The sequence below is a fragment of the Macrobrachium rosenbergii genome, chromosome 55, assembly GCF_040412425.1.
Source record: "Macrobrachium rosenbergii isolate ZJJX-2024 chromosome 55, ASM4041242v1, whole genome shotgun sequence".
Classification (NCBI taxonomy): domain Eukaryota; kingdom Metazoa; phylum Arthropoda; class Malacostraca; order Decapoda; family Palaemonidae; genus Macrobrachium; species Macrobrachium rosenbergii.
Window position 1 is genome coordinate 49,733,528 of NC_089795.1, and position 12,613 is coordinate 49,746,140.

The 12,613-nt window shown below is 32.7% G+C and overlaps 1 protein-coding gene and 1 long non-coding RNA gene across 5 annotated transcripts in view; one reads left to right on the plus strand and one right to left on the minus strand.

Annotated features, from left to right (window-relative positions):
- Nucleotides 1–3,346: 3,346 nt before the first annotated feature.
- The window catches only part of Ptp36E (protein tyrosine phosphatase 36E), a 178,726-nt gene continuing 169,459 nt past the window's right edge, over nucleotides 3,347–12,613 (plus strand). For all 4 annotated transcript variants that reach the window (XM_067098472.1, XM_067098468.1, XM_067098471.1 and 1 more), the window contains exons 1-3: nucleotides 3,347–3,600; nucleotides 4,426–4,546; nucleotides 6,112–6,176. In XM_067098472.1, the coding sequence (XP_066954573.1) occupies nucleotides 3,507–3,600; nucleotides 4,426–4,546; nucleotides 6,112–6,176 (280 nt within the window). In that variant the 5' untranslated portion in view covers nucleotides 3,347–3,506. The remainder of the gene's footprint in view (nucleotides 3,601–4,425; nucleotides 4,547–6,111; nucleotides 6,177–12,613) is intronic.
- LOC136835220 (uncharacterized) overlaps nucleotides 7,586–12,613 on the minus strand; it is a 179,888-nt gene continuing 174,860 nt past the window's right edge. The window contains exon 6 of the long non-coding RNA XR_010852055.1: nucleotides 7,586–7,723. This is a non-coding gene — a long non-coding RNA (uncharacterized lncRNA). The remainder of the gene's footprint in view (nucleotides 7,724–12,613) is intronic.

Here is a 12,613-nt window from a genome sequence, read left to right on the forward strand (position 1 = left end):
TGGTATGATGAATTCCATTTTCCAACCATACTACTAGTTAATGTAGAGATCCCTTTGCACATTGTGACAACAGGAGTGTTTACGGTCACTTCTACAAGGATGAAGAGTACGCTTACTAAAACAAATCTAGTACTGTTTTTTCACACTTTAATTCAGCCTGAACTAAGATTCATCCGTTATGCGAATTCTAAATAAAAATTCTATTTTGTGTCATAGTTATTCAGGTACCAGTTGAGACATTTTTTTTCTCAATAACTCTAGATGAATAATTAATAAAAAAAATAACTCTAGACCTTCATTACAGTGCGACTGTAGCAATGAGGCTTCCAGTTTCTAAATTTTAGTTTGTCATATTTAATTCTCAAAGTTGTTTTTATAATGTCTAGGTCATTTGATGATTTCCCTTGTTATTTTCTTTGATGTCAAATGATTATTTTTCTGTCTCTTCGAAAGTTATTCAGAGATTCTACAAGTTTTTGGTCTTCCTGACCGTGCTGTGTATTTTAATCATCTACTTCTGACAATTTATTGTTTGATGGCTAGGTAAAATCGTTCAGGAAATAATTCTTGAAATATTGTTTTCAATGAACGCTTTTTTTGTTCTTACTGAACAATTTTCTTTCCCAATTATAACTAATTCTAAACAATAAAAATTCCTTGTTCGAAAGTTTTAACCAACGCCTATTAGCTGTCACAATTTCGTATCTGAAAAAAAAAAAATGAAAAATAAGTAAAAAATTCAAGTGCATTTGGAAGCTAAAATAAAACTGCGTTAATTTGTCCCATCTGTAGATCGTCGCTAAAAAACGAAATATAAACAGCTAGGTACATGATGCAATACTGACTTGAATGTAGAGCAAAATTAACCTAAATAATAATAGAAATAAAAATAAATCTTAGATCAGATTCCGAATTCGCATAAAATTTATAAATTCCTGGGTGGTCCAAATCAAAATAAATCTTGGACAAGACTCCGAATTCACATAAAATTTATAATAAATTCTTCCTTGGTCCAAATCCCACCCCCATCAAACCATACAACATTTTGCAAAAAAAAAAAAAAAAAAATAACATGAGTGAATACCTGACATTCACCACACTTTCCTAACGACGAGATTAATTCTTTAATGAATAATTCTCGTAAATTCCTAAATGCCAGAATTTTGTCCCGACAAAGGCAGTAATTGAGACCAGTCTACCCAGTCACGCAGACTTACCACTGACGAGTCTGATCAGATAGATGTCTAAGACTTGTTTACCATCTTGTAGCCTCTCTCTCTCTCTCTCTTTTAATAATAAAGATTTTTAATGTAATTTGATTTTTTACTTTGACTTTGACTTCTCTCTCTCTCTCTCTCTCTCTCTCCCAGATTCTAAAAAAGCTAGTAATCATCTTATTACGAAATAGGCATTGAATTCTGAAGATATAGTCAGCTACTTAAGAAATATATTCAATATCTCATTATTAAATTTTTAAGGGAACTTCACAAAATCCTTTTTTTCCCGGGGCGTTAGTGGGTTATTATGAAAAAAAGACTGATTAGTTTAGAACGTTAATTAAGGTGATTTCAAATATATTCTCAAGAGTCCTGTTAAAATTTTGACTTCTTTATCTTGTAAATTTTTTCTTGATGATTGGCGTTTTTTCCCCTCATCATTTCCTTCTACCATTTCATTTTTCCCTTATTCCTGCTTTCCTTATTTGCTGTTTCCTTATTCAATATTTCATTATTCACTATTTCTTCGCCCACTATTCCCTTATTCACTATTCCCTTCTTCACTATTTCCTTTTTCGTTATTCCCTTCTTCACTATTTCCTTCTTCACCATTTCCTTTTTCGTTATTCCCTTCTTCACTATTTCCTTATTAACTATTCTTGCGTCGTATTCTCCTTTCGTTTATTCTTCTTCATTCCTTCTTCTTCTTCTTCTCCTTCTTCTTCTTCTTCTTCTTCTTCTTCTTCTTCTTCTTCTTCCCCAGTTCACCTTGAGGTCAATAAAGCGACGTTATCCTCAATTGCCCACAAACTCTAGAAGTAGGACTCGAGATTCCTTCAGTCTCCTGCCAAGTGTTCGGTCGAAAGGATTCTTCTCTGTGTCTTTAGGATAGAGTGGAAAATCCCTATTGTTTCTCGTGTTGACGGAAAGATCGCAAATATAAGTAGCTGCAAAAGGCAGAACATTGAAAACTGAGGCTTTAAACCATATGTAAACAGTTGCAAATGGCATAACATTGGAAATTTTAAGGCTTTACCGCATATGCAAAACGTAGAAAACGGCAAAACATTGAATATTTCAAGACTTTACCGCATATGTAAACAGTTGCAAACGGCAGAACATTGAAAATGAATTCTTTACTGCATATATTTATTTGAAAACGGAGGAATTTTGAAAATGAACTCTTTATCTCATCTGTAAACAGTTGCAAACGGCAGGACATTGAAAATTAAGTCTTTACCGCATCTGTAAACAGTTGCAAATGGCAGAACGTTGAACATTAAGGCTTTACCGCATATGTAAACAATTACAAACCGCAGAACAATGAATATTTAAAGGCTTTACCTCATAAGTAAACAGTTGCAAACGTCAGAACACTGAAAATTTTAAGGCTTTACAGAATATGTAAACATTTGAAAACTGCATAATATTGAAAATGAAGTCTTTACCGCACATATAAACAGTTGCAAAATTAAGTCTTGACAGCATATTATGTTAACAGTTGCAAACGGTAGATCACTGAAAAATTTAAGGCTTTACCGCGTATGCAAGCAGTCGTAAATGGGAGAAAATAGAAAATTTAGTCTTTAGCGTATATGCAAAAGTTGCAAACGGCAGAAAATGGAAAATTAAGTCTTTACTGCATATGTAAACAGTTGCAAATGGCAGAACACTGGAAATTTTAAGGATTTACCACATATGCAAACAGTTGCAAACGGTAAAACATTGAAAATAAAGGCTTTACTGCAGATGTAAACACTTGCATAAGGCACAGAATTTAAAACTAAGGCTTTACCGCATATGTAAACAGTTGCAAACAACGGAACATTGTAAATTAAGTCTTTACCGCATATGTAACAAACATATATAAACGGCAGAACAAATAAGATTTACCGCATATGTAAACAGTTGCAAACGGCAGAACTTTGAAAATTAAGCCTTTACCACATATGTAAACAGTTGCAAGCGGCTTTACCTCATATATAAACAACCGCAAACGGCAGAACATTGAAAATGAAGGCTTTACACTTAGCACAAATTGAAATCGTTTTGTAAGTTTTTGTAATTCGATATTACGTAAGACTGTAGTTGGTGCTTCAAATAAAAGAGCTATTATTTGGTCTGTTTCTCGAAATAGCAGAGGAAAATAGAAACAGAGGGAGCAAAAATTAAAAAGAACAATTTTTTTAAAAATACAGTAAACCAGGTCGAGTGCCACTTAACCCTCAAAAAATACTCGAGACTTGAAGAAGAGAGTAATCCTCGAGGGCTTCGTGAACTGATCTCACAATGGACGAGGACGAAGATATGGCCAATATTCTGGTTCCTTTCAATGACAGCACTTATTTCGTCTACTTCAATCGGAGCCAGAGGAATGTCACGAGTAAGTGCAGAGGATTATTTATGTTTGCGTTAAACACACACATTTATACATATGTATATTTATGAATATATATATATATATATATATATATATATATATATTTTAAATATATATATATATATATATATATATATATATATATATATATATATATATATATATATATATATATATATATATATATATATATATATATATATATATGTGTGTGTGTGTGTGTGTGTGTGTGTGTGTGCTATCGCAAATATCCGTAATTTTATACTCCATTCGATTGCATTCTCTTATCTTTACATCATTCCCTACTTCACTCTCTCTCAGTGATCATTAAACAGAGTGGCCAATTAACCATTTACGCTTATTATCTGAAGCCCATTTTCATACTAGAGTTTCATATTCAGCCTCAGTCTTTCGATCTCTCTGTCTTTTCTCTTTATTTCTTATCTCTAGTTTCTGTCCTTGTCTCGAAGTCCTCTCTCATGCACGAATGACCCTATCTCCCTCGCTCTCTCTCTATCTCCTTGTCTCTTTCTCTATGCACAAATTCTCTTTAAGAAACTCAGCCTTTCTCTCACAGACTCACAAACTGCCTCTGTCTGTCTGTCTCTCTCATGCACGAATCACCCTTATCTCTCTCTCTCTCTCTCTCTTCTCTCTGTAAATTCTCTCTGACAATCTTAGTCTTTCTCTCACACACTCACAAACTGCCTCTCTCTCTCCCCCCAACCGCAGCATCCAGCCATTCAGTACCCTGAAATATTTTTTTTCTTCTCCCAGCACCCAGCCACTCAATACCTGCAAGCATCTTTTTCTTCTTTTTTTCTTCAGTGGAGGAGCTGGTCCAGTGGCGCTACGGATGCGCCAAAGTGAGCGAAGGAGCCTGGACTGGATTCTTCTTCGTTCTGTCCTCGGCTTTCCTCTTCGCAATCGCCATCATCAAGTATTTGAGGTTAGTGAGGAAATTTACTTAATTCTTGGGGTGGAATTACTTGTTTTAATTTGTAGTACCCCAGTCGGAAATCGTTATCTAAGTGATGTTGTTGAATGGGAATAATTGATGTCATTATTAAGTGATGTTAAGTGGGAATTGCTGTGACATCTTGAGGTGTATGGGAGAATCATTATTAATTGCTGTCGTTAAATGAAACTGATGTTAAGTCTTAAGTTATGTGAGAATTATTGAAAAGCTTTATGTTATGTAAGAATCATTATTCATTGCTGTCGTTAAATGAAATTTATGTCAAGTCTTGAGTTATGTGGGAATCATTACTAAGTGCTATTGTTAGGAGCCAACAATAGCTGTAAGTCTTGAGTTATGTGAGAATCATTACTAAGGATCTGAGGCATGTTAAATTCATCATTAAGGTCGTCAAGCAATAATAATTATTAAATACGCAAGGAGAAAAGCCTTACCGAGTACTTGAATGCGAAACTCATTATTTAGCCGTGGCTGAAAGTGGGAATTATCATTAGATACTCGTGATACGTGAGATTCCTTATTACTTAACACACGCACGAACGATCATTTTCATGGATTCAAGTGCTTAAGTGAGATAGCTATCAAGTATTTTAGGCACGTTAGAATCATTGTTAATTACTGGAATTTAATAGATGTTTTGTATATAAAGTAAGATTCATTATTCATTACTTGTGTTTGAATGAGAATCATGTGTCTATATTGATATTATTATTAAAAATTATCACCCTCTGGAGGTTGCTGGAGATATTATTTATGCAGAGGAAGAATCACTTTCATTTACTTGTGGTTAAGCGAGAATCATGAGTGTATATGGATTTTATTATAAAAAATAATTAATTTAGCTTTCCTGCCCACCACCCTCTGCAGATTGCAGATATTATGTATACAGAGGAAAAATCACTTTCAATTATTTGTTGTTAACTGAGAATCATTCGTTTATCTAAATTTTATTGTCATTTCGCTTTCCTGTCCACCACCTTCTGAAGACAGAGTCCACTTCACTTAGCAGAAACTCACCTTGCAGTCTTTTGAAAGGAAGAACCTTCGATTGGAAAAGTTACTGAGAAGGTAGAATCGGTTGTACCGTATTTAAATGACTTCAGCAAATCCCTGAGTTTCCCTTCCATCTCACTTTCTGTTTGTCTTGGTTTCATTTTCAGTGTTTGAGGTGATATTTTGATATTGTTGATTGTGATAAGGCTAGGAATTGACTCCCGACTTTTTGTACATATCTCAGGAAAGCTATTGATCGATTTTACCTAGATTTCGCGACGGCGTTAAATATGGACCAGAGTTGACTGAATTGTATTTTCAGACCTACAATTTTCTCATCTTCTTCTTCTTCTTCTTCTTCTTCTTTTAAGGAGTTGGCCAAGACCTTCATTCTTAGACCGCTTTCCAAATTTCTTAATGGCAGTATATTATACGTATGCATTAAGGCTGACCGTGCATTACATGCATAAATACTTACTGAATGTCTTAAATTTTGATTTACAACAACATGATCAATAACCAGACTTGTTTTCTCTACGCAGAAAACAAACTTACAACCCCAAGATGATCCGGAAGTACTGGCATGAGATTAGGCGGGTAAAATATGGTGAGTATTTATCTTATGACGTCACGTATTGTTCATTACTGTACACACACACACACACACACACACACACACACACACACACATATATATATATATATATATATATATATATATATATATATATATATATGACAATACCTTCCTAAAGCCACGTCCTCCAAAGGGGAAACCCCGCCCCTCCCCCAAAGGGAAACAAGACGTAACATGCAAAAACATGTATCAAGTAACATTTTGCAAATGATTATTGCACTGACATTTATTTGCTATCTATCTTATCACCCAGTTTTATCCTCATCTCCTTACTATCTCTCTCCTATCCTATTCATCTTCCTTTTTTTGCATTATCTTTGAAAACTCGCTGAGCAATTTTCAAAGCCCTATGGTTAGTTCTACAGTGAGGTATATTCATTATGAGTAACAAGAGACACTGGATAATGATTTTAAGACTGATAGATATGCCTAGAGAAAATAATAAATATATAAAAGCGTGGAAACTGCTAACAAAACGCAAAACAAAAATAAAGAAGAACAACACTGAATCTTTCTTCGGATTTATCTCAACACCTCGTCAGTTCATTCTTATCCAAAATTAATCCCTCAGCAAAGTTTAATTGAAATCCTTCGATAGATTTTTTGAGATACCTTGTGGAGAGATAGCGTTAATTATTACGCTCACTTACAGCCAATTATTCAGTTCTAATTGTGACCTACGGCATTCCATTAATGAGAATCTCTTAATATGGATTGCGCGAATTAACAGGTTTATGTTAAAATACACTGGAGGAAATTGAACATACATGTTCATGTGTTGCATATTTCCTTCTTCATCATACGACTTTATAGTATATTTCGACTTTTGAATGTATTTGTCCTCACGTAACTGTACTTGCAAATTTCACAAGTATTTATCTGCCACTTTTTCTAGCAAGATCATTTTATTCTCATCTTTTTCTGCTCTTTTTACCGTTTTTATTACTTCACCCACTTCTTTTTCTTCTTCTTCTCTTACTTCTCCCACTTATCTTTCTTATTCTTCTTACCTCTCCTCCTTCTGTTCTTTATTGCCTTTTTTTCCAGGACATGTGAATGTTATGTTTCCATGTCAATTGGAATCTGTAATCTCATCTGTTATTATATCTTTATGTCATCCGTTCTCCTTTTCCCCTGTTATCTCCTTCTCCTCTTCCTATCTCTATTCCAGTAGACATTCCAAGCATCTCCCGGCACTCCCACTGAAGCTCCCTCCCACCCCCACAAGAACAAATCCCCCACCCGCCAACACCCGTCCCAACAACCTTTATCTACCCTGGAACCGTAAACGGCATCCGCAAGAGAGAGAGAGAGAGAGAGAGAGAGAGAGAGAGAGAGAGAGAGAGAGAGAGAGAGAGAGAGAGAGAGAGATTCCATACTCAGCTGTTGCTTCAGTAGTCTGGCGCTCCTCCTGCCGTCAGGACGTTCCAGAGGGCCGTTCCAGAGGCCGTTCCAGTACGCTTTCCAGGCCGCTTCCGTCCTTCGCTAGGAAGTCTTCGGCGAGTCTCCTTCGCGCTCTGGAAAAAAAAAACGTTCACGGATGAACTAATAATATTTTTGGACTTCCGGTGGATTGCGTGTGCTTGAATCTTAGTGTAAACGATGTTTTTTGTTTCTTTTTTTTGAGCGTTGTTTAAAAATTCTTATTTAGTTTTTCCTTCGTTTTATCAGTGTTTCTTTCCAGTTATCTTCCAGGAAGTCTTTAGATACGAGTGCCCATCTTTATTTATTTTTTATTTTTTTTCTATTTTTGCATAATTTTCACTGATTTTTTCCAAACAGTCATCTTTCCAGAACCCTTAAACTTATATATTCCATCACTAACTTCCACATCACAAGAAATTTAACGAAAACATCACCAAGACACAAACATTTACTAGGAGTGAGTAATTACAGTCTCTTTAAAAGTTGTTTGGTTCCAGTTTCTAAAGGGATTGAAAAGTAGATGCTACAGAAAGGAATACATATTATATTATCTCCTGTAAGCTTACGTATATTTACTAATTATGAACTACAACCTTAGGTATATTTCCTAATTATGAACTACAAGCTTACGTATATTTACTAATTGTGAACCACAACCTTACATATATTTGCTGAATATGATCCACAACCTTACGTACATTTGTTTAATATGAACCACAATCTTACGTATATTTGATAATTATGAACCACGACCTTACGTATATTTGATAATTATAAATCACAACCTTACGTATATTTGATAATTATGAACCACAACCTTGTGTATATTTTCTAAATATTAACGTGACTGGGTGAGTGATACGTACGAAGACTTTTTTTTTGGGTGGTATCAAATCAGGGCAAATCCCAGACCCACTGAAATGAAGAACAAAATTGACAGATACAAAAGAAACATCCTAAAACATCCTAGATTGGGAAATACCCCCCTTCCTCTGTGTTCCCGATGCGATTTAGCCAGAGCATAATTTTCCCTGCAGTTGAGATTTCTTATCATAAAGATAACTTTCAAGGATAATAAAGACTAATGCAAGCAAATGTACATAATCTGTTGGGGGGCTAAAATACTGCTGGTGAGATGATTTAATGCAGGCTTCGATAACAGGATAAAAATGAGTGTCGATGTTGTGGCGTTGTTCAAGTTCTAGGACGATGTTGTGAAGTTATTAAAAGACAAAAACAACATACAATCTTGTTTACAGAATGTATGAGACTGTTAAGATGTCTTAACCAATCTCTCCAAGTCTGTTAAGGAACTATACGAGATTGTTAAGATGTATTAACGTGTCTTAACAATTTCACATAATCTATTAACAAGATTAGCCTTGTTAATAGACTATATGAGATTGATAAGATGTTTTAACAATCTCATATATTTTATTAACAAGATGTACTCTTGCTATAGACTATATAAGATTTTTAAGATGTCTATAACAATCTAACATAATCTATTAACAAGATTAGTCTTGTTAATAGACTATATGAGATTGCTTAGATGTTCTAGCAATCTCACATCGTCTATTAACAAGCTTCAATCTTGTTATAGACTATATGAAATTGTTAAGATATTGTAACAAGCTCTCATAGTCTATTAACAAGATACCATCTTGCTATAGACTATATAAGATTTTTAAGGAGCTTTAACAGTCTCACATGGTTTATTAACAAGATGAACTCTTGTTAATAGACTATATGAGATTGCTAAGATGTTTTAACAATCTCGCATAGTCTATTAACAAGATTCAGTCTCGGAATAACTAGAATAATGCAGATGTCAATAATTATCAAGAGCCAGAAACTTAAATTTCTAATAATAATAATAATATTAATAATGTTGTCATCGATGTTCGAATAAAAGTTTATGAAAGTTTTTTTCAGTCTTGGCTTAAGTTTATTTTGAGACTCTCGAAGTCTTTGAAATTTAAGGTTATTGAAAATAAAAGCATCAAGTGAACATTCAAATGTAATACACCCACCCACACATGCACACACACATATATGTGTATATATATATGTGTGTGTGTGTGTGTATAAGTATAAATAATATATATATACAGTATATATATATGAATATATATATATATATATATATATATATATATATATATATATATATATATATATATATATATATATATATATATACTACTATATATACAGTATATATATATATGTGTGTGTGTGTGTATAGAGTATATATATGTATGTACGTTATATATTCAGCTTTGGGATGAGGTTGCGACCCACCACAATTAACTGATGACCAGATACATACCTCACTGCTTTTAAGTCAGCAGAGGCACACCAGATTTCTTTCACAAAACGGGCCTTCAATCGTTCTAGCCCCGTCCTGGGATCGAACTCGGGAATCTTGCTTAAGGAAGTGAAGCTGGTAACCACTGGACCCACAGAGTCATCTGTGCACGCACATATCTATATCTGTCTCTCTGTGTATCTCTCTGTTAGTCTATCTACCTATCTCTCTACCTATCCACCTATCTAACTATCTATCTAACTGTCACTAACTGTTAGTCTATCTATCTGTTGGTCTATCTATCTATCTGTCTATCTGTCTACCTATCTATCTATCAATCTATCAGTCTATCTATCTATCTACCTATCTAACTGTTAGTCTGTCTATCTCTCTGTCTATCTATATGTAAGCCTATCTATCTATCTATCTCTATCTATCAGTCTATCTATCTATCTAACTGTTAGTCTGTCCATCTCTCTATCTATCTGTATATAAGCCTATCTATATATCTATATGTCTGTCTGTCTGTCTGTCTGTCTATCTTCCTGGTAAATTTTAACAGTGCTCTGAATGTATTGGACGTTACAACAAATAGAAGCAAAAATGCGAAATAAAAGCACAAAAGCACAAAAAAGTAAACGAACAATAAAAGCAAAAACAAATATATCATTGCATCTATGTTCTCGTAATGAGGGTCTTTTTTTTACGAACTTTTAGCAAAAAATAAGGTAATTTTTTCATGCCTGCTTGTTTAACGATGGCGAAGCTGAGAGTTTTTTTTTTTTTTAATGAGATCTGTTAAAATGTAATTATGAAAGACTCTGATAGGTGAAAATGTATAGAGAATTATATATATGTATATGTGTATATATGTATATATGCATATATTTATATGAATATATATACATATATATATATTTATATATGCATATATTATATATATATACTATATACAGTTTATATATACATACATACATATATATATATATATATATATATATATATAATATTATATATACATATATATACATACATATATATATATATATATATATATATATATATATATATATATATATATATATATATATATACATTTAATCAATATAAGATTCGAGCACAGAAAATAGATTGATAGTAATGCAAAAATAAACAACGAATTTATTGTCAAAATCTACTGTGAATAAGATGCATTACAAAAGTTGGGCAAGTTATAAGTTAATGTCTTAATAACTTATAACTTGCATGAATTTACTTTAAAAAAATCTATAAAAGGAAATGATATTTTCAAAAGAAGGAATTCTTTTTTACAACCACTGAACCAATGACGACTGCAATAATAATAATAATAATAATAATAATAATAATAATAATAATAATAATAATAGCATTACATTTCGACTGAATCTTTGTTACCAAGGCCACCTCTACCGCGTTCATTCGCTCCGTCAAGTTAACGGAAACCCGTTCGCATTATTTGCATGTTAACTAAATCCAGATGAATACACACACTTAGTATACCAGCAGACCTTTCAAATAATTTTATATTTTCTCGTCTGAATAAAATAGTTTTTTTTTTCTGTAAGAGTTTGTTTCAAGTAATTCCATATTTTCTTGTCTGAATAAAAAAAAATGATTTTGTAAGCGGTTTTTTTTCAAATAATTCTATATTTTCTTAGTTTTTTTAAACTTTTTTTTTATTTAGATGTGTTTTTGTTTCCTATGAAATGGTTTTTTGTGAAGCGTGAATAATATTACCGATTCACTGAAAGTGGAAAATAATTTAGTGAAAAAAAGGAGAGCGCATTCTCTCGTCAACAGCAAGAAAAAAATCAAAAGATAATCTAGATTCGTATCAGTATTCAGATCCATCTCTAAAATTTAGTCAGGCCTTCCTTGGACTATAACCTTACCCTCCACAAAATTTCATTCAAATTCGTTCAGAGGCTTTTGAGATATTTAACAGACATTCAAATAAACAGTCTGACGAAGGGTGACTGTAAAATCTCGGTACAAATTTGCTGGCCAAGGTTTTCAAGTTAAGTCAACAAAAAAAAAAAAATTAAAAATGAATTTAACAGGAGTTTGGAAATACGAACAACATACAAAGCAAAAAAGATGTCAATTTAATGTATAGCTACTAACTCCTCAAAGAACCGTCTATAATATTTTCAATTTTAACACATTATTTTGTTTTTAAATTTGGATGTTCTATTTTGAAAAATGGCTCCGTAGCAAAACTATTTTAGAAATTAAACAATTGTAAGTAATGTGTGAGTTTATGTGAATGTTCATCCATACATACATACTGTATATATTGCATCTTAAAACACGTACAGATAGAATACGCATGTGCAAGGTCACAAACACACACACACAAACACAAACACACACATAAATGTATATATATTAATGTAAATATGTGTATGTATATTATACATCTATATATACATAATATATATATATGTATAAATAATATATATATATATATAATAAATATATATATATATATATATATATATATATATATATATATATATATATATATATATATATATATATAAATGGGAAACCACACAAATACTTGTACATAATTCATTCACAACACGTAGATGCATACACTGAACTGTGCGTATCAACGTCTGAACATACAGACAGACGTGTGTATATA